This window comes from Peromyscus maniculatus, chromosome 23 (genome assembly GCF_049852395.1).
Source record: "Peromyscus maniculatus bairdii isolate BWxNUB_F1_BW_parent chromosome 23, HU_Pman_BW_mat_3.1, whole genome shotgun sequence".
NCBI classification, from domain to species: Eukaryota; Metazoa; Chordata; class Mammalia; order Rodentia; family Cricetidae; genus Peromyscus; species Peromyscus maniculatus.
This window is the reverse complement of record NC_134874.1, coordinates 6,804,387-6,831,936: the sequence shown is the minus strand read 5'-3', so window position 1 is coordinate 6,831,936 and position 27,550 is coordinate 6,804,387. Positions and strand designations below refer to the sequence as shown.

The 27,550-nt window shown below is 41.8% G+C and overlaps 1 protein-coding gene, 1 long non-coding RNA gene and 1 other non-coding gene across 5 annotated transcripts; 1 reads left to right on the top strand and 2 right to left on the bottom strand.

Annotated features, from left to right (window-relative positions):
• On the top strand, positions 1–21,540 carry LOC121825337 (phospholipase A2-like). 2 transcript variants are annotated; one of them, XM_076559987.1, is made up of 5 exons: positions 1–832; positions 2,330–2,447; positions 5,222–5,378; positions 6,202–6,329; positions 9,060–9,256. In XM_076559987.1, the coding sequence occupies exons 2-5, from the start codon at positions 2,414–2,416 to the stop codon at positions 9,137–9,139; spliced, it is 399 nt and encodes a 132-aa protein (XP_076416102.1). In that variant the 5' UTR covers positions 1–832; positions 2,330–2,413; the 3' UTR covers positions 9,140–9,256. The 2 variants fall into 2 exon arrangements, with proteins under 2 accessions (XP_076416102.1, XP_042124025.1); XM_042268091.2 differs by lacking the exons at positions 1–832; positions 9,060–9,256 and adding an exon at positions 21,358–21,540 and having other exon boundaries at positions 2,324–2,447.
• LOC143270342 (uncharacterized) lies at positions 5,735–27,550 on the bottom strand. Of its 2 annotated transcripts, XR_013047483.1 has the most exons (4): positions 27,314–27,550; positions 13,877–13,978; positions 8,996–9,113; positions 5,735–8,381 (listed from the first exon to the last, which is right to left on the bottom strand). It is a non-coding gene; the product is annotated as an uncharacterized LOC143270342 (long non-coding RNA). The 2 variants fall into 2 exon arrangements; XR_013047482.1 differs by having other exon boundaries at positions 5,735–9,113.
• LOC143270655 (U6 spliceosomal RNA) lies at positions 13,745–13,851 on the bottom strand. The gene has a single exon (XR_013047894.1). It is a non-coding gene; the product is annotated as a U6 spliceosomal RNA (small nuclear RNA).

Sequence of the window (27,550 nt, the reverse complement as noted above, 5' to 3'; positions counted from 1 at the left end):
GCAGTTTCTCAGAAAGAACAGAAATACAAGCAATGGTTTGAGGTACCAGACTGTCAGCTTCCTCCCAGCCTAAGTCCTCCTTCATCAGTCTGTAATTCATCAAGTTGTCTTCTAACTAGTTCTGGGTAACTCTTGTCTTCTATCCTATCTAAATGTCACTCCATCTACAGTTTTCTCCCACCAGCCTTCGGGGTTTTCCCCATGACCTGCCTAACAGCTTTAACTCCTGCCATTGTCACAATCTCAGAATCATTTCATAGAAACCACCGCAGGAGAGAGGAAGAAAATCATAAAGAGCAAATAGAGTATGAAACCAAACTGGACAGAGAGTAAATGACCTGAATGCAGGATCACATCCTGTTGACCTTCCAGTCCTCACTGTGCCTAAACACACACCACAGGATAGTTGTCCCTCTAAAGTACACAGCAGGATAACTTTTTAAACAAACAAAATAGAACACACCATCTTCTCTAATATGGGACCCCATAGGTAAAGTCAGGTTAATCTCTGGTTTCCTGGTCAACCAGATTTAGGAAAAAGATTTCTCATTGGTTAAAGGCTGTGTGGTCTCGGTCTCTTTTTTCCTTTAGAGAACACTTGCCCAGTCCTCTGCCCTTCCACCCCTAACCCCATCTGCACTCATGTCCAAAGGTCAGGTCTCCCCCCTCCCAAGGTCAGTTCTGGTGAGCAATAGGTGCAGCTAGAGCCACCTGGGCAGGCCCAGTTACCTGTTGTAGCTGGTAGTGACTGTCCAGAGTCCTGCTGGAAGGATAAGAGATCTTGAGCGAGGAGACAAGCAACTCAAATCATCACCTAGTGGTTGTTATCCAGGTAAGAGTTCAGAAGTGGGGAAAAGGAGGTGCTGGGGTGCTAAGTTACAGTGTACATGACAGATGGTCAAATGCAGAGGCCAGAGGGCATTGAGCCAGGAGACATTGTTCACCAGCCACCATGTAGTTGCTGAGAATTGAACTTCCATCCTCAAGAAGAGCAGAAAGTGCTCTTAAGTGCTGAGCCATCTCCCCAGCCCCTGCAATGATTGGTTGTCAGCTTCACACACTGGGTCAGGTGTGGGGCTTTTACCCACCAACCCCACTGTTCCCCAGAGTTTTCTTGAGTGTGAGCAGCAGGAAATATTAGATAGAAGGATTTAGATTGCAGAGATAAACAGATAGAAAATAAAGGATAGCCTCGAAAGGGCCTGGAACCTTTTCAACGGGCCCTGCTTGTCTCTGCCCCAGGGTTTTTTTTTCATAGAGATGCCAAGGGGTGGAGCAAAAGACCTCTTCCCAGCACAGCCAAGTGCAGACCATCTCAGACACCTGCACTCAGGCCCGTGGTCCTAATCATTCTCTATGCAGACCTGCTGGGTAAAGCCACGAGGAACCTAAAAATGGGCTCCCACAGTCAGGGGAGCCTCAGCTGAAGGATTGCCTGCATCATATTGGTCTGCAGGTAAATCTGTTGGGCATTTTCTTTCTTTTTCATTTTTTAGATTTTAGTTTCTGGTTCTTTAAGACAGGGTTTCTTAGTCTATCTATGGATGTTCTGGAACTCACTCTGTAGACCAGGTTGGCCTCAAAATCAGGTATTCACTGCCTCTGCCACTTGAGTGCTGACATTAAAGGTGTGCACTACCACCACCATCTGCTACATTCCATTCCAGGTTCTTAAGTCGAGTTTGAAGGCTGGTAAGATGCGGCATATGATGCAAGCCTGTAGACCTGGGTTTGATTCCTTAAAGGTAGAAGGAGAGACCTGACTCCATAAAGTTGTCCCCTGCCCTCCAGATATGATCACATGGGCTATCTCTCTCTCTCTCTCTCTCTCTCTCTCTCTCTCTCTCTCTCTCTCTCTCTCATCTCTCTGTCTGTCTTCCTATCTTGTTCTTCTCACCCCCACCCCCACCAACCCACTCATTAATTAATGAGTTAATTAATTAAAGATTGACTTTGTAACTGGATGTATCTCAAAGGCTGTGTTATGTTCTTCGGACAGACTTTGCCCTTAGTTTATACAGTTAACATGGAGAACTGTTGGGTCCAGCTACTCCTCCCAGGGACCACACATCACTATCAGCATCCCTCAAACCTGATTCTAGGAGCAATGTCTATATCTTCTTATGACCTCATATCTTCTTATGATCCATGGGGGACGGACTTGGACCTTTGCCAGTCACTGACTTGAGCTGGTTGGGGTGTTGAGCTATCCCTTTCTCTGTGCCTCTGTGACAGCACTGATTCAGGCTTTGTCACCATCTACAGCAGCTCTGCAGGTCGGGACTGTGTGTGAGGGTGCACATATTCTACTTCTGTGCTACACACACAGGCCCCGTGTGCTGACTGGACATTGTCAGAGTACAGCTACAGGACTATAAAGAGAAAAGTCACTTGAGTCCTCCTCTCGCTCAGGATGAAACTTCTTCTGCTGGTTTCTCTGCTCACAGGTAGGACCCTTGTCCCCTCCGAGTGCCCCTATCTCCCTTGTCTTCAATGCACAGCCTCGCTGGTCATGCCTCAAGTTCTGGTTTGGGGTTCCTGTTGGAGACTAGTAGCCTATGGGTTGGAATTCCATGCTCACCCCATGTCCACAACAGCTGGCACCTTTACCCTCTACGTCTGAACTCAGACAATCCCTTGGGAAAGTCTACTACATTCACCTACCCAAGCAAAGAAAGCCCCTTCTGCCTCTGCCATGAGCCATGGAACCCATTTCCCGGGAACTTAGGTGCCCTGCAAGTTGGATTTTCTTGTACTTTAAAAAAATATTTATTTTTTTTATTTTATGTGTTTGAGTGTTTTACCTGCACATGTGTATCTGTGAACTGGGTGTGAGCAGTGTCTACAGAGGCAAGAGGAAGGGTCTGATCCTCAGAACTAGGGTCAAAGACAGTTGGGACACCCATGTGGGTGCTGGAACTGAGTCTGGGTCCTATGCAAGTGCAGCAAGTGCTCCTGAGTGCAGAGCCACCTCTCCAGCCCTGATGATTGTTTTATTTCCCCGATCTTATGATGTGGCTCAGGATGTTCTCCAACTCAACATTATATCCAGACTTGAAAGCTTTCTGACTCACCTCCCAAGTGTTAGGATTGCATACATGCCATACTTGCTTCTGCAACCTTTTTTTCATGTTTTTCTAAACATGGTAACTATGGCTGTCCTGGAACACACTCTATAGACCAGGCTGGCTTTGATTCAGTTATCCACCTGCCTCTAGCTCCAGACTGCTGGGATCACACACTGTGTATTCCACTCTACCTGGATTCTCCTACATTTTAATGCTTGCTGCAGGCCGCAGGAATCTATCATAAGAACCTAGCTGCTTATGGCAAAGTCACTACCTGGAGGGATCATGGAATTCCTCCAGAGGTAGCCAAATCCCAAGGAGTTTTTGGTGTTACTTGGCTTGTTATATATCAGCTGTCTTCTGTTATGAAAATCATGTGTGCCTTCATAGTTTTCCCAATGAATTTCCCCTAAGAAGGACTAACAGTGTAGACTGAGCACTCTCTGGACATACACATTCCAGGTATTTGGAGAGCAGCCTCAGGAAAGTCTTTCTCTGGAATCAGATTATCTCCCTTAGCCACTTTCAAGGACTACAGGAAACACCACCCAGGTGGGTGCCCAACTTCTGAGGACTAACAATGATAACAGCCCACATTCAAGTCTCCTGACTTATGGTAAATTCCACAAGGGGACACCGCCTAGGAGAGGTGGACGTTAAGTAATAGTTTTACACAATTTAGCTCGGACCCTCCCTTTATATACCGGGACTTCCAGGGCATAGGGAGGAGAAGAGAAAAGAGAATGGAAGAACTAGATGGGTAAGAACTTGAGAGGAATGAACTGAGATGGGGAAGAACTAGATTGAAGGGCTAAAAGAGAGGACTAGAGGAACGAGATGGAAGATGAGGAAGAGCCAGATGGGTAAGAACAAGATGAGGAAGAGCCAGATGAGAGAGAAGGAGATGAGAGAGGAGCTGATAGGGGAAAGAACTAGATAGATGAGAACCTAGAAGGGACAGAACTAGATGAAGGAATTAAGATAGAACCTAGAGGGGACAGTAGATAAATATAGAGAGAAATCAGGCGAGAATGGAGCTAGACTTGAGATGAGAATGGAAGCTGTGTATAAAGGACATTATGCCAGAGGAATTAAAGCAAGTGGACTATAGAGCTCGGTGTGCTGAGATTCTGTTTCCTGAAAATAGTCCTCACCGTTAGTTCTCTCTCCTGAGCCCCTGGGATGTATAATATTAAGGCTGGTCCCTTTAATATTATACAAGAAATGATGACCAACTATCTCACTGCAGACTGAATCCTGGCTTGTTTACCTACTCCTCAGCTGATGAACAGTTTGTTGTGTCAAATGCTGACATTACAATGATGATCTGACCATTAGCCTTGTCTATGAGCTGTGCATGGCCATACAACAGATTCCTTCTAGTTCTTCCAGTGTAAAGCAATGAGCATGTGTTGGCTGCTTCTCTAGCTCAAGGTCTCAGTTAGAACTGTGATGAATCCCACTGCTGGCTAAGGCTAGGATTTCACCTAGGCTTGAGTAGGGGTGGGGCAGCTTTCAATCTCAAGAGGTGGTAGGATTGTTGGGTTATTGAAATAAGAGGTCAGTTTGTCCCTGGCTGCTGACTGGAGAGTGTTCTCAGCTACTCAACACAGGGACCACAGGACAGCTCACAGTGTGGTGTCTGTCTGTCTGTCCTGACAGAAATGAGAAAGAAGAAAGGCAAAAGGCAATGTCTATAGACCTTAGTCCTGGGGACTCAGCCCCACCGGCCGGTACAGTGGAGTACATTTATAATCCTACCACTGGGGAGGCTGAGGCCAGAGGGTTGCCACAGACGTTGGAGGCCACACTGGGTTACCAGGCAACTGTCTCAAACAAGTAGACACCTTCCTCTTAGGACTGGTGAAATGAGTTTGGTCTCTAAGACCTATGTAGTGGAGGAAGAAAACCCAACTCCCTAAAGCTGTGCTCTGACTTCCTCATGTATAACATGACATTTATGAGTGCTCCCAAGTGCTTGCTTTCACCTGTGTTGGAGTATGCACACACACACACATACACACACACACCTGTATTCCCTGTTCTCTAGATGTAGCAGCTGTTAATAGTCCAGAAGGTAGCTAGCAGGTAGGTATCAGACCCCTGGTAAAGCCAGGTGGGATTGATGGAGTTGCTGTGCTTTCTTGTATCAGGTGCTACTGCACAGAGCATCAGCCCTCAGGCTGTGTGGCAGTTGGGCAATGTGTTCGATTGCAACATTCCCAGGACTGGTACAGCCTTCGAGTACAGATACTATGGCTGCTACTGTGGCTTGTGGGGACTTGGCGATTCAGATGAAGACTTATACAGGTGAGTGATCCACTTGGTGGGACACTGGAATGTCTGCTGTGGTGTGGGGACAGGACACAAGCAGAGCATCTCATGAGGCATGAATAGGAGACATGCATATTCTGCAAACATCGTATATGTTGTGTTGTTTATTATTATTTATTTTTCTTTCTTGGTTTTTTGTTTCCATAAAGAGGTTCTCTGTGTAGCCCTAGTTGTCCTTGAACCCTCTCTAGAGCCAATGCTGACTTTGAACTCAGAGATCATCCAGCCTCTGCCTCCTGAGTGCTGAGATTAAAGGTGGACATCATCACCCACAGCATGTATTTTCTCTCCTGTCATGCAAAGAAATCAGTCCAAGAGGACCCTGTATCTAGTGTCCCTGAAAGCAGAATGTGTGAGGTGTAAATAGTGGCAATGCTGCCCTCAGTTGGCAGACTAGGGCACTGGCAACCATCACATCTCCCATCAAAGTGTCAGCCTTGGCTTTAAAAAGTCATCAATAGTCCAGGATGTATAATTTCATTGTATTCCTGCAGCTTTGTTCAAAAATCCCTTTTTTTGGAGACAGGGTCTCACTTACATATCTTGGCTGATCTCAAACTCAGAGATCCATTTGCCATTGCCCCACAAAGTACTGGGAAATTGTAGACACCATCACACTTCACAGAAGTTGCTTTCAATAAATATATGCTTAATGGAAATTGCAGATTCTCGAGCCTCAGGACCATTTCTTCTGGAACATCATGTTAAGTCATCCTCACATATTTGAGAAAGACTGTAAGTGAGAACTGACCTACTGTAGGTCCATACTCCATCCTCAGCTGTTCCTTCCTCTCTCCAGTTGCTGCAGGACTCGTGACAACTGCCTTGCTCAGGTGGATTACCTGGAAAACTGTGGATTCCTCATAAGGAACCCTTACACCAGCTCCTACTCATTCTCATGTTCTGGGAATGAGGTCACCTGCAGTGGTAGGTTTACCCTATGGGAACTTCTGAATTCTGCTTAGTCCTGGGCATCTTTGCAAGGGGCAGAAGTAACAAAGACGGTGACCACTTAGCAGTCATTTACTTGGTCCCATTGGACATCACAACAACCTTATCAGGTAGATACTAAAATATGGATGAGGTCTGATGCAGTAATCTGATTAATCTTTTTCAATAAAAAAAGAAGAGTCACATATTGGGGTAAGAACCAGAAGATCAGTGAACAGGGAATAGCCGCCAGTTGCTTCCTACCTCTTCCGTTCCTCCTTCCAAAAGGCTTAGATTCTCTCTTAGCTGTGCCTTGCCACTTCCTGTTTCTATTCTGTTTAGAGTCCTCCAAACTTCTCTGGTTAGCTAGTGGCTGGCTCTGCCCTCTGACTCCAAGCAAGTTTCATTTGCTAGAACACAATCAAAATATCACATGACATTTCCTTCTTTTTGTCTAAACAAAAAGGAAAGTTTTTTTTTAAACTAACATAGTAAAACTATATATAGTAAGTACACTAATTATATACAAATATATACAGGCAAGAATTACATTAACAATGTCCAGTCCATTTGCTTTTGTCTAATTGAGAGAAAACACTCCATTTTCTGTCCTATCTTGGTGAGTCCAAAGTCTGGTACCTAATTCATTTTCTACCTTAACTTGTATTACCAACCCCAAACTATCTTTTTATGTCTTTCAACCTTATGCACTTAACATCTCTTTTGTGAGGTGAATTTGTTATCAAGGAAAACTATAACTATCCAGTCTTCCACTCCTTCAGAGGCCTGAGAAGGATGTATTACCTGAGTCAACAGGAAGTGCAGAGCAAACAGCTAAGAAATGACAGAAACAGTCCCCCAAGGTTCCTCTGTAACCTTGGGACATCCATCTTCAGCCTACAGGCCTAGAGCATCTGGCAGACTTATCTGTGAAACAGGACTTTTAAGGGACTGTCCTACCTTGTCTTTGCAAAGGTTGGCAGTCACTTTCTTTTGTGTCTTGCTTGTCCAATTTGGACAGCATACTGTCAGCAGTCGAGGCAAAGGCAGTTTCAGGCCTAGTGGCTAAGCTTTGCCATGAAGAAAGTAAACTCCATATGGAGTTTCTTCGATGCCCATCATCTTCTCTGAAGTAGATTGGTCCTGCCAGGAGCAGACATGTCTCATTGTCTCTTAAAAAAATTATGTTATTGAAACATCTTAAATGCCATATTCAGTATCTCTGAAGTGTTTGAAGACCACCTGTCTATCTAAAATATATCTCTGTTTGAATTCAAAACATACTTAACATGACTACAAGTTTGATTGTAATAGAGGGCTAGTTACTAACCTGTATTTCTTTATTATCCTAAAGAGTTTGTAATAATGACTTTCAAGGACTAGATATTTACATTACATTGTTAAATGAACTGTATAGGTATAATACCTTGAACAGGAATAGAAAGCTATGTACAACATATAATAACAAAAATAACCTTAAATTTGTATCAATATAAAAAAAATCCACATCAGTGTCAAATACTTAAGGCTAGTATTTGCTTTTTTGGTTTAAAAGTAGACTCAATATCTACATTTTTATTATATCATTTCTATATTCCATTTTTTTCAGCACAAGATCACTGAATCTAATCTCCTTTTTTGAGCTTTTTTTCTCGACCATTACCAATAACAACTTGTGACCAACCCCCCAAATGATGACAAATATCCATAACAACCTGTCCCACCTCTTGGGAATGTCGGTGTCATGTTCTTAAAATTGCTTCCTATTTTCTGAGGATAATGGCATCTTTAGGGGAGCCTAAAAATTGGGATAATTGTCAAGTCCTGGGAGAGCTAACTATCATTTGTTGTCCAGTCTCTGTAAGATGGGAATATGCAGGGCTTGTCTCAAGTCCTAGCTAGAGTAGTCTGTGAGGCTGGCCTTCTCACTCTCCACCTTGAAATTGTCCTGAGCAGTTTGTAGTCCAAAGCTGATCTTTAGGTGGTTTTTGTCAGCTTAGTGGTGTTGTCACAATCCAGGTGGAATTGTCATTGTGGGACCCCATCCTCCTTTTGGAGACATCAAAGGTCACTGTTAGGCATGGTTATGGTTCACTGAAGAAAACTTAAACATTTTGAATGTCATATGTAGCAGATCTCAAAGAGGTTAAAGGGCCATAATATCTTATGTATATCCAGAGTACAAAAACTTACTACCTAGCTACATGATAGAGACTCAAAGCTGAAATCATGTACAGGAAACTTGCTGAAGCCTTTTTCTAGAATTAGTACTGTATATGACCATTAATATCATGATAAAAAGTTTAAATATATATTCATTGTATAAAGTTTAAGATAATATTTATACCTTAAGAAAATATTTAAAATAAAACCAAAGAATTACGAGATTAGTGGCAATAAACTAGTCCCTTAAGTTTGCTATTTCTTCTGTCCAATATCAAGTGACTCTTCTGACATGAGACAGAGATTTTGGACTTTCCTTTTAACAAGCATGCTTGAGTTTAGAGAAGGAGAAAGCCATGCTCCAACTCCAAAGCCAGCTTGAATTTTTAATTGAACTGGAACTTAAAAAGGATTATTTGCATTATATGACTCTAGAGAACAGCAGAAACAAACACTTGTGAACATTTATAAAACTTTATTCTGTTGCAAATGTGATATACCATCAGGCCAATTTACTCTTTTTCTTGGGACATTTCCTCTGGATGATTTATCCTCTTTTTTCAGATGCTTCCTTTGTCCAGTGGTCTTCAGAATCCTTAGCTGAATGCCTTCATGCTCCTGGAAAGACAAAAATAAATAAATAAAACCCAGCCTCAGCCCTATCTTTGGGGATTTCCCTTTTCACAAGTTTTATCTGATCAAATGAAAAGCATTTGTTAGTCTTATAAGTTAGTTTAGATTGAATGGTCACACTGTTTGATGAGCTATAGCCTCTTCTAATCAAGAAGTCTCTTTTGAGGCCGGGCGGTGGTGGCGCACGCCTTTAATCCCAGCACTCGGGAGGCAGAGCCAGGCGGATCTCTGTGAGCTCGAGGCCAGCCTGGACTACCAAGTGAGTCCCAGGAAAGGCGCAAAGCTACACAGAGAAACCCTGTCTCGAAAAACGAAAAAAAAAAAAAAAAGTCTCTTTTGTTCAAATATAATCTTTATCAATTTTGATGGTATCCCTAGTTTTTATCTCCCATGGAAACAAAAGCAAAGCCTCTTTCCCAACATAACAAATATCCTGGTTTCATTCTGAGGTTAACACTTCTTTAGAGTGTACAGGATGGTTTAATTCAGCAGTTTTTCCCTACTATCCGATGTCTGTCCACAGCTGTCATTCCATTCTCATTAACATTTAGAAAATTTAACGTTAATAAAGCATTGTGCAATCTATTTCTGTAGGTCTTTATTACTGCTTTCTTTTTATTAAGCATATCTTTTAGAGTTCAATTAGATCCTTCTATAACTGCTTGCCCTGTAGGGTTGTGTGGCATACCTGTAATATGTTTTATGTTTTCATATGCAAAAAACTGTTTCATTTTACTAGAGACATATGCTGGAGCACTGTCAGTCTTAATTTGTACAGGTATTACCATGATGGCCATAACTTCTAACAAATGTGTGATCACAGAATCAGCTTTTTCAGAACTCAAAGCAGTTGACCTTTGAAATCCTGAATATATATCTATGATATTATGTACATATTTTAATTTTCCAAACTGTCCAAAATGAAATACATCCATTTTCCAATTTCCATTTCTTTGAGTACCCCCTTGGTTAGTTCTTGCAGATAGTAGAATTTGGTAATAAAAAAATAGTAGGACATTTCACTATGATGTCCATGACTTGTTGCCAAGTGATGGAAAAAACCTTTTTCAAACCCTTGCTATTGACATGGTATTTCTTATGAAATTCTGAGGCTTGTAGCACATTTACTACCAATTGTTGATCAATTTCATCATTATCTTGTGCTAGGGGGCCTGGTGGACCAGTATAGGATATGATATGTATTATTTATAAGGGATGATTTCTATTTCTGCTTATTTCTTGTAACTGAATGTAAAACAATGTAATTTCTGAATCATCTGGAATAAATTTAGCAATTTCAATATGTAAAACAACTCTTTCTGCATATTGAGAGTCATTAACTGTAGAAGTAACCAATCATCTTATTAAATAAGAAACACAGAGCCAATACAATAAAAGCCAAGAGGTCAGAGCAATAGCTAAGAGCAAAAGATCTTACTCTTCATTATCGCGGTGGTCCTACCTCTCCGAAAAGACCTACTTCTTGTGTGTCTGTCTTTATAAAGACTTTCTGTTCTGCCTTCTCATTGGTTGTAAACCCAACCACATGACCTCCTCATCACTGCCTGTCTGTACAGACCTCCAGGTCTTCTATGGTTGGTATTGAGATTAAAGGCATGTGTCTCCATGCTGGCTGTATCCTTGAACACACAGAGATCCTCATAGCTCTGCCTCCCAAGAGCTGGCATTAAAGGCGTGCACCACCACTGCCCAGCTTTTGTGATGGCTTGCTATTAGCCCTGACTCCCAGGCAACTTTATTTATTAACATACAAATAAAATCACGTTTCAGTACAAAGAAAATATCACCATATTTCCCCTTTTCTATTTTAATAAAAAGAAAAAGGAAAAAGGTTATGACTAACATAAGAAAAACTATATACAAAAGTACAATAATACCGGGCGGTGGTGATGCATGCCTTTAATCCCAGCACTTGGGAGGCAGAGCCAGGTGGATCTCTGTGAGTTCGAGGCCAGCCTGGGCTACCAAGTGAGTTCCAGGAAAGGTGCAAAGCTACACAGAGAACCCTGTCTGGAAAAACCAAAAAAAAAAGTACAATAAGTGTATACAATATATACAAGTAATAAATACCTAAACAATGTCTAGTCTATTTGTATTTGACAAATTCAGAGAAAATAATTCCATTATCTATCCTATTTTGATAAGTCTAAAATGTACCTAATTCATTTTCTATCCTAACTAATCTTCAACTATAACTAACTAATCTTCAACTCCCTCAGAGGTCCAAGAAGGAAAATAATATTACCTAATAAAAAATAAAAACAGGAAGTACATGCAAGCAACTTCCAAAAAAATTGTGAGTTGACAGAAACAGCCAGCTGCCTGGACAGTCATCTGAGGTTTCTCCACAGTGTTGGGGCATCATCTTCAGCCTATAGGCTAAGTGTATCTGACAGACTCATTTGTGAAGTAAGGTGTACACAAGGTCAATAGTTCCACCTCACATTGGCTGAGAGCAGTCCATGTACCAGAAACACCTGAATTCCATTAGTGTCCTGTCATGATTCAGGATTTTAAATTCTGGAAATTGTTGATGTTTTTTAAATTCAGCTGTCCATTCTTCTTGGCTATGTGTGTGTGTGGCTTCATCTTAGCATCCTGTTCTTCTCCACATCCCTCTACTAAATGCCAGTCTACTACTGAGAGGTGTAACTTTAGTTACTCTTCAAGAATAACTGTGTCAGCTGTCGTTCCACTGCACATCAGAAGCCACCAGCCCACTGCCTGTTCAACTGCCTTTGAAGAAAAGGGCACTGTACCTTTTCCGGATTGCAAAGGCCATTTCAGGGATGGTGCCATATTGTCCTGGCCTCAGAAGATGCCTTTTGATAAAGCCATAACCACACTTGTTTTGGCAAGAATCGGTAGTCCTTTGTTTCGTGTCCTGTCTGTCCTGTTTGCCAGCAGCTGATTCGAGGATACTTTGTTGTCCAGTGGCTAACTTTTGCCACAATAAAGTTAACTCCAATTGCAGTTTCTTCAATGCCCATATTTTCTCTGAAGTAGATTGGTACTACCAGGAGCCGACTTGTCTCATAGTCATAACAAAAAAGAAAAATTTTCTAAGCTATTAAAACATTTTAAATGCCATATTCTGTAGATATCTGAAGGATTTGAAGATGACCTGTCTATCTAAAATATATCTGCTCAATCTTGAAAACATACTAATATTAATACAAGTTCTATTATAATGTTTAACTACTAACTTTCATTTCTTGATATCCTAATAGTTGGTAATAATAACATTCAAGGATCAGAAAATTGCATTACATTGTTAAATGAACAGTATAAGTACAATTAGAAATATACATATAGCATTTTCTAACAATATCAATTTCAATTTATATAATTTGTATATAATATAAAACAATCCAATTCAATGTAAAGTATTTAAATCTAGTAATTGTCTTTTTTTAAAACAAGAACCTTAAATCTAATTTCCTTTGCTCAGCCCTTTTCCTAACCCTTAACAACAAGTTGTAACCAACCCCCCTAAACAATGAAAATTATCCCAGACCCAAAACCCATTAAAAGACCATTAAACCCACCTTCCCCACACCACCTCTTTAGGAATGTGGGTGTCCTATTCTTAAAATTTCTTCCTGCTGGGTATGGGCGAAGGTATCTTTATCCTGAAAAGAAAAATTTTAGGTTAATTGTCAAATTCTAGGAAAGGTAATTATATCCTTCGTTATCCAGTCTGTGTATAATGCCAAAGTTCAGGGTTTATCTCAAGTCCTTATTCAAGTAGTCTTTGAGACTGGATCATCACAGCTAGTCCTCTCAAAATTGCTCTGAGCACTTTGTAGTTCCAAGCTGATCTGTAGATGATGTTTGTCAGCTTAGTGATATTATTATTGTCCACATGGAATTGTTGTTGTTGTGGGGCCCCATATTCTTCCTGGAGACTTCAGTTGATGTTAGGCCTGGCCATGATTTCCTGCAGAAAACTGATAAGAGATTCGAACACATAGACATATATATGCAGCTAACTGAAGCCTTTTTTCTAGAATTAGTTAGTACTCTATATGATCATTCATATTTTAACAAAGTTTAAAATGTATATATATCTGTACATATATATAATCTTGTAAATTTTGATATAAAAATCATACTTTAGGAAAAGTTTAAAGAATCAGAATAGAATCAAAGAGTTGAGATTAGTAATAGAATAGTACCTTAATTAATTTGGTTTTTCTTCTGTCCCTTAGCAGAAGATGGCTCTTTTCTTCTGGCATGATACAGGGAGTTTGCATTTTCCTTTTAACAACATGCTTGAATTTAAAGAAGGAGAGAGCCATTTTCCAACTCCAAAGTCAGCTTTAAATTTTAATTGAAGTGGGACTACAAGAAGACCAATAGTGTTAAATTTCTTTAGAGAAGAGCAGAAACAAACATTTAGGAAGACTTATAAAATTTTTTTTTTTTTTTAGGTTTTTCGAGACAGGGTTTCTCTGCGTAGTTTTGTGCCTTTCCTGGAGCTCACTTGGTAGCCCAGGCTGGCCTCGAACCCACAGCGATTCGCCTGGCTCTGCCTCCCGAGTGCTGGCATTAAAGGCGTGCGCCACCACCGCCCGGCTTTTTTTTTTTTTTAGGAAAATATGGAACGATTCACGAATTTGCGTGTCATCCTTGCGCAGGGGCCATGCTAATCTTTTCTGTATCGTTCCAATTTTAGTATATGTGCTGCCGAAGCGAGCACAAAAAAATTTTTTTAGATGATATACCCATACGCCATTTCACTCTGTTTCCTGGGATAGATGATTTGTCCCTTTTCTTCAGTTGTCTCATTTGTCCTGTGTTCTTCAGATTCCTTAGCCTTCATTCTCCTAAAAGACAAAAACAAAAACCTTTCCCCAAGACTAATTTTGGGGATGTTCCTTTTTGCAAGTTATTATCTGATTAAACGAAAAGGCATTTGTTACTGGTACAAGTTAGTTTAAATTGGATGTTCATGCTGGTTGATGAACTATCACCTCCTCTAATTAAGTGTTCTCTCTTGTTCAAATTGAACCTTTATCAATTTTGATGGTACCCACAGCTTATCTTCTCCTGTAGAAACAAAAGCAAAACCTCATCCCCAATGTAACACATATCCTGGTTTCCATTCTGAGGTCAGCACATCCTTAAAGTATATAGGCTGATTTAATTCTGTAGTTTTTTTCTATTATCCAATGTCTCTCATCAGGCACTGAGAAAATTCAAAGTTAATAGAGCATTATGCAGTCTATTTCTGAGGGTATTTGTTACCCTTTTCTGTTTATTTAGCATATCCTTTAGAGTTCTGTTTGATCTTTCTTTCTTTCTTTTTTTTTTTTTTTTGGTTTTTTGAGACAGGGTTTCTCATGTGTAGCTTTGCGCCTTTCCTGGAACTCACGTGGTAGCCCAGGCTGGCCTCAAACTCACAGAGATCTGCCTGCCTCTGCCTCCCAAGTACTGGGATTAGAGGCGTGCGCCACCACCGCCGGGCCTTTTTTTTTTTTTTTTAAAGATTTATAGCCGGGCGGTGGTGGCGCACGCCTTTAATCCCAGCACTCGGGAGGCAGAGCCAGGCGGATCTCTGTGAGTTCGAGGCCAGCCTGGGCTACCAAGTGAGCTCCAGGAAAGGCGCAAAGCTACGCAGAGAAACCCTGTCTCGAAAAACCAAAAAAAAAAAAAAAAAAAAAAAAAAAAAAAAAAGATTTATTTATTTATTATGTATACAGAATAGGGTGCCATATCTGATTACGGATGGATGTGAGCCACCATGTGGTTGCTGGGAATTGAACTCAGGGCCTCTGGAAGAGTAGTCAGTGCTTTTAACCTCTGAGCCATCTCTCCAGCCCCTGTTTGATCTTTCTATAACAGCTTGACCTGTAGGATTATGTGGTATACCTGTAATATACTTTATATTATAGTAAGCAAAAAACTGTTTCATTTTAACAGAGAGATATGATGGAGCATTGTCAGTTTTGATTTGTGCAGGTAGACCCATGATGGCCATAACTTTTAGCAAATGAGTGATTATAGAATTAGCTTTTTCAGAATTCAAAGCAGTTGCCCATTGAAATCCTGAATAAGTATTGATGGTGTGGTATACATATTTCAATTTTCCAAATTCTGCAAAGTGAAACACGTCCATCTGCCAGATTGCATTCCTCTGAGTACCCTTTGGGTTACATCCTGCTGGTAATGGCGTTTGATTGTAGAAGGAACAAGTAGGACATTTCTCTACTATTTCTTTGGCTTGTTGCCAGGTTATGGAAAAATCCTTTTTTAAACCTTTACTATTGACATGATGTTTTTTTATGAAATTCTGAGGCCTCCAGGACATTTCCTATCAATAATTTATCAATTTCATCATTGCCTTGTGCTAGAGGGCCTGGCCGACCAGTATGGGATCAAATGTGAGTTATATATAAAGGATGATTCCTTTTCCTGATTGTATCTTGTAATTGAATAAGTAGTGAAGTTAATTCTGAAGCATCAGGGATAAATTCTGCAGTCTCAATATGTAATACCACTCTTTCAGCATACTGAGAGTCAGTTACTATGTTGAGAGGTTCTGAAAAATCCATTAATACCAACAGAATAGCATACAATTCTGATTTTTGAACTGAATTATAAGGACTTTGAACCACTTTACTTAAATTTTCTGATTTGTAACCTGCCTTTCCTTCTTTGTTGGCATCTGTATAAAATGTATGAATCCAGATATGGGTTTTTCCTGTACAATTCGAGGCAAGATACAATCAGCTCTTTTTATTAGATCAATTCTATCGCTTTTGGGATATTTGCTGTTAATTTCTCCCAAAAAATTACTGCAAGCTCTTTGCCAAGGTTTACTTTTTGTCCATAATTTTTCAATGTCCTCCTTAGTTAAAGGTATGACAATTTCTGCTGGGTCTATTCCTGCTAATTGACGAAGTCTCAATTTTCCTTTCCAAATCAAGTCAGAGATTTTTTCCCCATAAGTTTTTATTTTTTTATTTGGTTTATTTGGTAAAAATATGCATTCCAATATAATATCTTCCCTCTGCATTAATATTCCAGTAGGAGAATGCCTAGAAGGTAAAATAACCAAAATGCAATCCAGCTTTGGATCAATATGATCCACGTGCCCTTCATGTACTATCTTTTCTACCAAGGCCAATTCTTTCTCAGCTTCAGGTGATAATTCTCTTGGACTATTTAAGTCCTTGTCACCTTCTAAGGTTCTGAACAATTATTCAGTTCATCATTTTTTTACCCCAACAATAGTTCGTAGATGAGAAATGTCTCCAAATAAGCTTTGAAAGTCATTAAGAGTCTGTAGTCTACCTCTCCTAATTTGCACCTTTTGGGGTCTAATTCTTTGTAGCTTTATTTTATATCCTAAATAATTAATAGAATCTCCTCTTTGTATCTTTTCAGGAACAATTTGTAATCCCCAGCAAGGCAAAATTTCTTTACTTCTTCAAACATTCTTTCTAAAGTATCTGCATTTGAGTCAGCTAGTAAAATATCATCCATATAATCATAAATTATAGATTTAGGAAATTTTTTACATATCACTTCCAATGGCTGTTGTACAAAATATTGGCACAGAGTTGGGCTATTCAACATTCCCTGTGGGAGGACCCTCCATTGAAATCTTTTAACCAGTTGAGAATTATTATAAGTAGGCACTGTGGAAGCATACCTTTCACTGTCTTTTTCTTGTAAGGGTATTGAAAAGAAACAGTCTTTTAAATCAATAACTATGAGAGGCCATCCTTTTGGTAACAGAGTAGGGAAAGGAATTCCAGATTGTAGAGAGCCCATTGGCTGAACTACTTTCTTAATTGCTCTAAGGTCTGTTACCATTCTCCATTTACCAGATTTCTTTTTAATAACAAATACAGGAGAATTCCAAGGGCTGGTTGATTCTTCAATATGATGAGCATTTAACTGTTCTTCTACCAGCTCTTCTAAAGCCTGGAGTTTCTCTGTTGTTAAGGGCTATTGCTGAACCCATACAGGCTTGTCTGTTAAACATTTTAAAGGTAGAGCTGTTGGTGTCTTTGGAAGATCATCAGTTGTTGGGCCCTGTTCTTGTATAATATGGATGGCTGGTGACCACTCACTAGAACAATATCTTCTAATATTTCTCTCAGAAACATGTGCTAGTTTATGATTTGTTTCTGAGATTGGAGGGATGTCAATCTGAGTATTCCATTGTTGCAACAAGTCTCGACCCCAATGGTTCATAGCTATGTTAGCCACATATGGTTTTAATTTTCCTCTCTGTCCTTCTGGACCTATACATTCCAGCCATCTTGCACTCTGTTTCACCTGAGATAATGTCCCAATTCCTAACAGTTGAACGTTTACCTCCTGAAGAGGCCAAGTTGGATGCCAAAATTCTGGTGCAATTATGGTAACATCTGCACCTGTGTCTACCAGACCAGAAAACAAAACACCATTTATTTTTATCGTTAATTTTGGTCTTTGTTCATTAATACACGTTTGCCAAAAATTTTTCTTTATGTTTTCTCTTGAATTTTCTATTCTCTCTGTTTCATCATCCTGACCAGCATGATTTATTCCAATAGGCATTTGGTTATTTAATTACTCTAAGTAGGGGTTTCCTCTACAACTACAGGAAAAATTTGAACTGGATTTGCTATGGGGGCCTGCATGAGGCCCTTCTGGGAGTTTCCGGAAGACTGAGGCAAAGGATTACCCTGTCTGTCCTTTGTTAATCTACATTTGTTGGTCCAGTGTTTTCCCTTACCACACCTTCTGCATACTCCAGAAGGAAGGGGCATTCTGTTGCCATTGTTCCTTGAAGAAACATTGTTTCTAGGAATGACCTGTTTACAGTCCCTTTTCAAATGTCCTTGCTTTCCACATCCAAAACATCTAACATTCCTCAAACCTTTGGAAATTGCTTCTCCTACCCACATATCATCATGCTCATGAGCCTCAACATTAACCTGGTCTCTAATTCAATCTTCCAAAGGTGCAGATCTTGCCTTTAATGGCCTGATTATTCTTTTGCATGCTGCATTTGCATTCTCAAAGGCCAAATATTCAATTATTATCTTACTAGCTTCTGAATCCGAGACCATTCTCTTTACTGCTGAAGCCTGTCTTTGTAAAAAATATGTGAAAGGTTCTTTTGGGCCTTGCATAACCTTTGTAAATAACTCAGGCTTTTTTCCTGGTTCCTCAACTCTGTCCCATGCATTCAAGGCTGCCGTTTGACATAAAATTAGGGTTTGGACATCACATAAACATTGTGTTTGTACTGAAACATATTGGCCTTCTCCAATAAGCTGATCCTGGCAGACTTGTATTCCTTTATTCCTCCATTGTTTTTCTATGTTTTTAGCCTCATTCTTGAACCACGTTAAAAATTGAAGCCTCTGGCTGAGTTCAAGAACAGCTTGTGCCAGCTCCTGCCAGTCCTGTGGTACAATCAACAATATGTTGACCAAGAGTTTAACATTTGCTTTACATATGGGGGATGCATGCCATAAGATACTATTGCCTCCTTAAACCTTCGTAAATCCAACATTTCAATTGGAGCTCAAATATTTTGTGTAGTAATTTGATCAGGCAACTGCTGTACGATTACAGGATAAATTAAGGGTGACTGTGTGAAAACAGGCTTTCTTTTGGTAACCTTATGATTCAAATTTGAAACAACTTCATTGTTAATTTCTTCTGCCTGAATTTTTACAGGTTTAACAAGTTTTTCTAAAGCTGTCATCCTGGCACTTAAATTGACTATCTTTTTAAATAGTAAAATGAGGATAAGCATAGTGATAAACTGCATAATTCCAACAATACTAACCTTCTCATATAGTTGTTCCATTGTCAGACTGCCTAAAATTTAAAATAAAACCCAATTTTCTCCCAATGTACACATAAAACCCATTTTTTAAAATGTGGAAAAAATTTCTCTTTTAAATATTTTCCTTTAAAATATCTGATATGTTATGACTTATCAAATCTGCGTAGAACAGTAGAAATCTGAGGAAATTTCAAAACAGCCACTAGTGTCTGAGGTGTGAATACAGAGAGAGAGAGAGAGAGAGAGAGAGAGAGAGAGAGAGAGAGATTGAGAGGAGGAGGAGGAGAAAGAGCTAGAAAGCGTAGCCAGCTAAAGCTTAAATCCAGCCACCTGTTCCCTCTTGAGCCAAGTCAAGGCTTGGCTCTGGCTTCCTTAAGCTCCAAACACATGCGTTGGCTTTACAGGCAGGGGCCCTGTTCAGCAGGGCAGGCCTGAGTTGTTTGTAGCACCAACTTTAAGGGAGTAACTCACTGTTAGTGCGGCCTGAGGTCAAGCAGACCTGGGCCCAGGCTAGGGAGCCGGCCGCCCTTGTGGGGAAACTGTACCTGCCACCAAGCCAAGCAGTTTTTAATGGATTCTTGTCACATTGGGCGCCAGATGTAGATGTAACCAACTGTCTTATTAAATAAGAAACAAAAACCAATGTAAAAGAGAAAGCCAAGAGGTCAGAGCTCAGAGCTAAAACCTTACCCTTGCTCCTGTGGTGCTCCTACCTTTCTGAAACAGAGCTACTTCCTGTGTGTCTGTCTTTAAATAGTCTTTCTGTTCTGCCTTCTCATTGGTTGTAAACCCAAACACGTGACTGCCTCGTCACTGCCTGTACATGCAGCCCTCCAGATCTTAAAGGCTTATGTCTGAACACACAGAGATCTATGGGATTAAAGGCGTGCCCCACCACCGCCACACTCTTTCTATGGCTCTAATAGCTCTGACCCCCGGGGCAACTTTATTTATTAACATACAATGAAAATCACATTTCAGTACAAATGAAATACCACCATATACAGTCCTCCAAATCTATGGTCTGTAGTGGCTATCTCCACGTTCTGACTCAAAGCACTCTTTATTTGTCAGAATACAATTGGAATACCACAAAAGAGGTCCCTGATGGGAAAGATGAGGAAGCCTGAGCCAAGATGAGGAAGTGATGGCATTGGATTCTGGATCAATCATCTATATCATCCCAATGCCTTTTAAAAACATTAAAAGATTTTATATATTTGTGATTGAGGCATGGCTGTGCAATACATACCTGTGGATCTCTGAAGGAATCTGTACTCACCATCAACCATGTGATTTCTAGGACAGAACTCAGGTTCAGACTGCAGCAAGTGCCTTTATTCCCTGAACCATCTTGCCTGCCCAAAGCCTCTCCTACTAGCTGCTGTGTTATACTGATTCCAGATTGACTAGACAATGGAGAGCCATATCACTGGATATAAGTGAAATCCTGGCCTGAATAGCTATGCAGGGCAAGATTTATCATTCCCATTTTACAGGTGAGGATTCAGAGGTCTGGAAATAGAGCTCAATTCCTGGAGTGCTTGCCTAGCATGCACAGAGCCCTGGTTTACACCTCCCATAAATTGAGTGTGGTAGTGCACACCTGTAATCATAGCATTTGAGAGGTGGAGGCAGGAGGATTGTCTTAAATCATATAAATTTAGAAGTGACAGATGATACTTGTAGTTTTCCAGTTTTTAGGATTAAATACATGTGTTTATTGATTTTTATGTATAGGAATGAGTTGGCATCCCATGTCTTCTTCAGGCACTCTCCACCATGTCTTTAGAGCCTGGATCTCTCTCTCTCTAAACATGACACTCACCTTTAGCTAGCCTGACTGACAAACAAGCTTTGGGTATACATGCTCCTCACTTTCCAATAGAGTCACAGATGCCCCAACCACACTTTGCTTTTATCATGGTCTCTGGGCATCCTAGGTCAGGCCCTCATGCTTGTATGACAACCACTTGACCAACTGTGCCATCTCCCCAGCCACAACAACTAATGTTCTCATTATCAGTGTGTTCCAGTGATTTGGACAACCCAACGTGTGCTTTGCCTCTTTTTTAAAATTTATTTTATTAAGTTTTTTTTTTTATTCATTAGTGCTTTGTCTCTTAACCCCAAATGTTCACCTATGGGAGGTGCATCACTTTCTTTTTTTTTTTTTTTTTTGGTTTTTCGAGACAGGGTTTCTCTGTGTAGCTTTGCGCGCCTTTCCTGGAACTCACTTGGTAGCCCAGGCTGGCCTCGAACTCACAGAGATCCACCTGGCTCTGCCTCCCGAGTGCTGGGATTAAAGGCGTGTGCCACCAACGCCCGGCACATCACTTTCTTTTGGTTGCAAATTGTTGGGAGCAGGGTCATGGGCTCCACTCAACTTTCTTTCTTGTTTCTCTCCAGATAAAAACAGCCTCTGTCAGGCCTTCATCTGCAACTGTGACCGCGAGGCTGCCATCTGCCTCTCCAAGCAGATCAAAGGCATTCACTGTTAGACTTGTCACCTCAGTGACTGGTACACCATCCCTGACTGCTTGGTTGTGTTCACTACGCACTATGCCCTCTAATAAAGCACATATTGAAAGAGCTATGCATTGGTGATTGTATTCTCTGTCTACCAAACATAACTAGAACCTCAGAGAATATCATTCCGTCTATCCCTGAAAACTGAAGTATAATGGGAAATATGCTTCCAGAAAGCAAGCCCCTTGAAGTGTCATTTATGAGCCCAGCCATGCCTTTTTCCTCATCATTCTGGGAGGCAAGGCAGAGGCACAGGTAGAGGAGGGCAGATTTCTTGAGGTCAAGGCAAACCTGGTGTAAAAAACAAGTTCTAGGACAGCCAGGACTATTACACAAAGAAACCCTGTTTTGGAAACCAAACAAAGAAGAGGAGGAGAAGGAGGAGGAGGAGAAGGAGAACGAGAATGAGAACGAGGAGAAGAAGAAGAAAAAGGAGGAGCAGGAGAAGCAGAAGCAGAAGCAGCAGCAGGAGCCAGTCTGAGATACATAGCAGTGTGGGAGTACTGCTGTGGAATATTGTCTTAAGACATGTTAACATCACACGAATCCTGGGGATGGAACTTGGGTTCAGATTGGCAGCAAGGGTGTTTATTCCCTGAGCCATCTTGCCTGTCCTGTGTTATATTGATTCCATATTGACTAAACACCTGAGAGCTGCATCATTGGCTTTAAGCCAGATACAGGACTAAACACCTATGCAGGGCAAGGTTTATCCTTTTCATTTTACAGGTGAGGATTCAGAGGGCTGGGGATGTAGCTCAGTTGTCAGAGTGCTTGCCTAGCATGCACTGCACAGAACTCTGGGTTCCACATCCAGAACCCATGAATTAAGTGTGGTGGTGCACACCTGAAACCCTGCACTTGGGAGGTGAAGGCAGGAGGATTGTCTTAAATCATATAAATTTAGAAGTGATAGTTGATATTTGTACCTTTCTAGATTTTAGGGTTAAATATCTGTGTTTATTTATTTTTATGTATAGAATGAGTTGGCACCCCGTGTCTTCTTCAGTCACGTTCCACCATGTCTCTAGAGCCTGGGTCTCTCACTAAACATGACACACACCTTTAGCCAGCCTGACTGACAAACAAGTTTTGGGCATACATGCTCCCTACTGCCCAATCGAGTTACAGATGCCCCAAGCACACCTTGCCTTTTACAAGGGCTCTGGGCATCCTAGGTCAGGCCTGCATGTGCTTTTGGCAACCGATTTACCAACTGTGCCGTGGGAGCCCACAAAAGCTTCCCAGTTAGCTCTGATCTTTCTTTACTCAGCAGGGCTGCATTAGGGGATGGCTTGACCACGTGCATGGTCACCAGGTGTCTGAGATGGTCTGCACTTGGCTGTGCTGCAGAGAGGTCTTTTGCTCCACCCCTTGGCATTCCTTTAAAAGCCTTTGCAGAGACAATCAAGGCCTGATGGATCAGAATCTAGGTCCTCCCGAGGCTATCCTGTGTTTTCTGTCTGTCTCTCTCTGTCTATCTTTCTATCTAATATTTTCTTTGGCTCCTGCTCAAGAGTACCCTGTGGAAAAGTGGGGGTAAGATGGCCCCCACACTGTGACATCTCCCTAGCCACACAACAAATAATTTTTTTTAATAAATGTGTTCCAACCATTTGGGCACCCAATGCATTTTTGTGTCTTTGACTCTCAACCTGAGTCTGCACAAATGGCAGGGCTGTTACTCTCTTTTGGTTACAAATTGTAGGGTGCATGATCATAAGCCACATACAACTTCCTTTCTTGTTTCTCTGCAGACAAGAACAACCCCTGTGAGGACTTCATCTGTAAGTGTGACTGTGATACCTAAGTAAACCCCCCCACTCTATCCCCTACAGACAAAGAGAAGCTTAAACCAGGATTCCTAAGTCTAGAAAAGAACTTAGACCCCTTTTCCCCAGGTGGCTGTATCTGCCTGCTACAGGGACTTTGGAAAACACAGTCAGAATATTCCACCAAAAGAGTAAAAAGGGAGGCAGGTTAAAATAAATTATATGGTATGTGCCTTTAAGAACTAGCCTCACAAAGAGAGGGGAGTGTTCCTTCCAACCTCCCTGCTGTGAGTGAGAGATTTAGAAGAGCCTCCCTGGAGGCTTGTATACTTAGACAACACCTTACTTTTGCATTCTGTACCCAAAGTCTCCAGTGGCAGCTTTGGGGACTGTGATCTAGGCACAACAAGACCCTCACTCTATTGTCTCAAAAAGGGGGCCTTAGACAAAGATATCTCAATATAGGTAGACCCAGGCCAGTTTCAAGTCCCCAGAAATGATGGCGCCAGCCCCAGGAACAAAAGAACAGAGTCAGGATGTCTCTGATGGTAACCAATTAACCATGAGATGCCCCTCTCCAGAGATAACATGACCTGACCCTGGAGAGAAGTTGTAAAACTCCTGACAAGGCAAACAGACAAGCTAGAATAAGATAAAGTCCAGGCCCGGGAAAAACTGGACCAATCAAGGATGGACCCATACTAACCCCCTCCCCTCTAAGAAATTTTATGGGTTTTGCCTATAAAAACTAACTTCCTCAAGAAAGAGGTACTCCTCCCTGCCTCACTGTATTGGGTGTAGGAATGAGTCCCTGTCTAGACTTGTATCTGCAGAATAAACTTTGCTGTTGCATTCTGGACATCCAAGGTCTTCGGTGGTCTCTTTGGGGGGTCACAATCTGGGCATAACATGACCACCAGGCTGCCATCTGCTTCTACAACACTCCATACACCAAGCATTACAAAAGCATTCACTGTTAGATTTGTCATCTCAGTGACTGGCACACCTTCCCTGCCTTCCTAGTTCTGTTCACTACACACTGTGCCCTCTATAAAGCACCTATAGAAAAGAACCCAGCTTTGGAGGTTGTATTTCTGTCTACCAAACATTTCTAGATCCCCAGAGTACTTTGTACCATCTAGACCTGGAAACTGAAAATGAATGGAAAAGACATTGCCATTTGGAGAGCACCTTGAAGAGTAGTTGATGAGCCTGGCCATGCCTTTTATCCCAGCACTCTGTGTTGGAGAGGAAGAGACAGAAGCCGAGGCAGAGGCAGGCAGATCTCTTGAGTTCAAGTCCAGCCAGGTTTAAAAGTCGAGATCCACAGAAAGGAGGAAGAGAAGAGGTGGAGGAGAAGGGGACAGAAAGAGAAGGGTTTGGACAGCTGAGGCAGGGAAAAGGACAGGAAGAGTAGAATGGGGTGGGAGGGAAAGAGAAGACAGAGATATAGGAGGGGAGAGAAGAGAGAAAGAAGAGGTGTCACGTTGGCACTAAAGGAACAACTTGTTCCCAAAAATACTGGACTCAAAGCACTTCTGCTGTGCACTCATCACAGGAAGTTGGATAAAGGAATCCAAATTGGACTGACTGTAAATGTCCTGAAGGCAGGATTACATCCTGGTGACTTTCCAATCTTGACTGTGCCTAAAAACATGCCATAGGATAGTTGTCCCTCTAAAGTACACAGTAGAATAAGTTTTTGAACAAACAAAACAGAACACATTGTCTTCTCTAACTTTATCACAGGACCCTATAGGTAAAGAGAGGTTAATCTCTGGTTTCCTGGTCAACCAGATTTAGGAAAAAGATTTCTCATTAGTTAAAGGCTGTGTCATCTCGGTCTCTTTTTTTCCTTTAGTGAACAGCTGCCCAGTCTTCTGCCTTCCCACCCCAACCTCATTCCCACTCTTGCCCAAATGTCAGGTCTCACCCCTCTTAAGGTCAGTTCTGATGAGCAATAGGTACAGCTAGAGCCACCTGGGCAGGCACAGGGACCTGTGGTAGCTGGTAGTGAGTGTCCAGGGTCCTGCTAGAAGGATCAGAGATCTTGAGCGAGGAGACAAGCAACTCAACTTATCACCTAGTGGTTGTTATCCAGGTAAGAATTCAGAAGTGGGGATGAGGAGGTGCTGGGCTGATAAGTTAGAGGCTACATGACAGATGGCCATTCACAGAAGCCAGAGAGCATTGGGCCAGCAGACACTGTTCACCAGCCACCATATGGGTGCTGAGAATTGAACCCATTCCTCAGTCAGAGCAGAAAGTGCTCTTAAGTGCTGAGCCATCTCTCCAGCCCCTGCAATGGTTGATTGTCAGCTTCACACACTGCGTTGGGAGAGCCTCAGCTGAAGGATTAGCTGCATCATATTGGCCTGTGGGCACATCTGTTGATCATTTATTTTCTTTCTTTCTTTTTCATTTTTTAGATGTTGGTTTCTTTTTCTTTCTTTTTTAAATTAATAACAATTTTTTCATTCATTTTACACACCAAAGATCCACTTCTTCCTTCCACCGCTCCCTCCAGCCTTCCCCCAAACCCACCCAACAAAGGAAGACAGGGCCTCCCATGAGAAGGCACATCCAGTAGAGGCAAGTCCAAGCCCTTCCCCGGCCTCAAGGCTGCACTAGGTTCCCATAAAGGGTATTGGACTCCCAAAAGCCTGTTCAAGCACCTGGGTTGGATTCTGATTCTACCACCAGGGGGTGCCCCTAGCACACCAAGCTACGCAATTGTCTTAACCATCAGAAGGCCTAGTTCAGTCCCATGCAGGCTTCACAGTCTTTGATCCAACTTTCATGAGTTCACACTAGTTTGGTTTGGCCGTCTCTGCAGGATCTGCATCATGATCCTGATGCACTTGCTCATAGAATCCCTCCTCTCTCTCTCCTACTGGACTCCTGGAGCTCTGCCTGATGTTTGGCTGTGGATCTCTGCATCTGTTTCCATCAGTCATTGGAGAAAAGTTCTGTGATGACAGTCACAGTATTCACTGATCTGATCACTGGGGCAAGCAAGTTAAGTTCAGGCACCCTCTCCACTATTTCTAGTATTCTAAGCTGGGGTCATTCTTGGGGATTCCTGGCAACTTCCCTAGTTTTTTTGAGATAGGGTTTCTTAGTATATCTCTGGATGTCCTGGAACTCACTTTGTAGACCTGGCTGGCCTCAAACTCAGGTATTCTCCTGCCTCTGCATTTGAATGCTGACATTAAAGGTTTGCACCACCACCACCTGCTACATTCCTGGTTCTTAAATGGAGTTTGAAGTCTGGTAAGATGCAGCATATGATGCAAGCCTGTAGACCTGAGTAGAAGGAGAGACCTGACTCCATAGAGATGTCCTCTGCCCTCCACATGTGTAGACAAGGGCTCTCTCTCTCTCTCTCTCTCTCTCTCTCTCTCTCTCTCTCTCTCTCTCTCTGTCTGTCTCTCTCTCTCTCTGTCTCTCTTCCTGTTCATCTGTCACTCTAACTCTCTCTAACCCTCCCAGCCAACTCCACACACAAACACACATTAATTAATTAGTTAATTAATTAAAGATTAAATTTGTAACTAGATCCACCTCAAAGGCCGTGACAATTCTTGGGACAGACTTTGCACTTATTTTATACAGTTAACAGGGAGGATTGTAGTGGCCAGCTACTCCTTTTGTGGCTACACGTCACTATCTGCATACCTCAATCCAACCCCAGGAGCAATGTCTATATCTTCTTATGACCTCAAACTGTCCATGGAGGAGGGACTTGGACCTTTGCCAGTTCCTGATGAGCTGGTTGGGGGTGTTGTGCTAACCCTACATCTTTGTCTTTGTGACAGCACTGATTCAGGCTCTGTCACCATCTACAGCAGCTCTGCCGGTTGGGACTGTGTGTGAGGGTGCACATATTCTACTTCTGTGCTACACACACAGTAGTCACAGGTCCCGTGTGCTGACTGGACACTGTCAGAGCACAGCTACAGAACTATAAAGAGAAATCACTGAATCTTCCCCTCACTCAGGATGAAACTTCTGCTGTTTGCTCTGGTCACAGGTAGGATCCTTGTCCCCTCTGAGTTCCCTACCATCTCCCCTGTCTTCAATGTGCAGTCCTTTGCTGGTCATTCATCAAGTTCTGGTTTGGGGTTCCTTTGTGTCCCGGCCAGTGGGATCTTCAGCAGAGACCCTAGAAAAAGGCATGGCGAATGAAGGGACAAGAGACACAAAGAATTGACAGCAAGACAGTATTCTGATCAAGCAGCAAAATTTTACTTTTCTCAGGCAGGTTTTATAGCAAGCAGAGCAGGAAGCTTTCTTTGAGA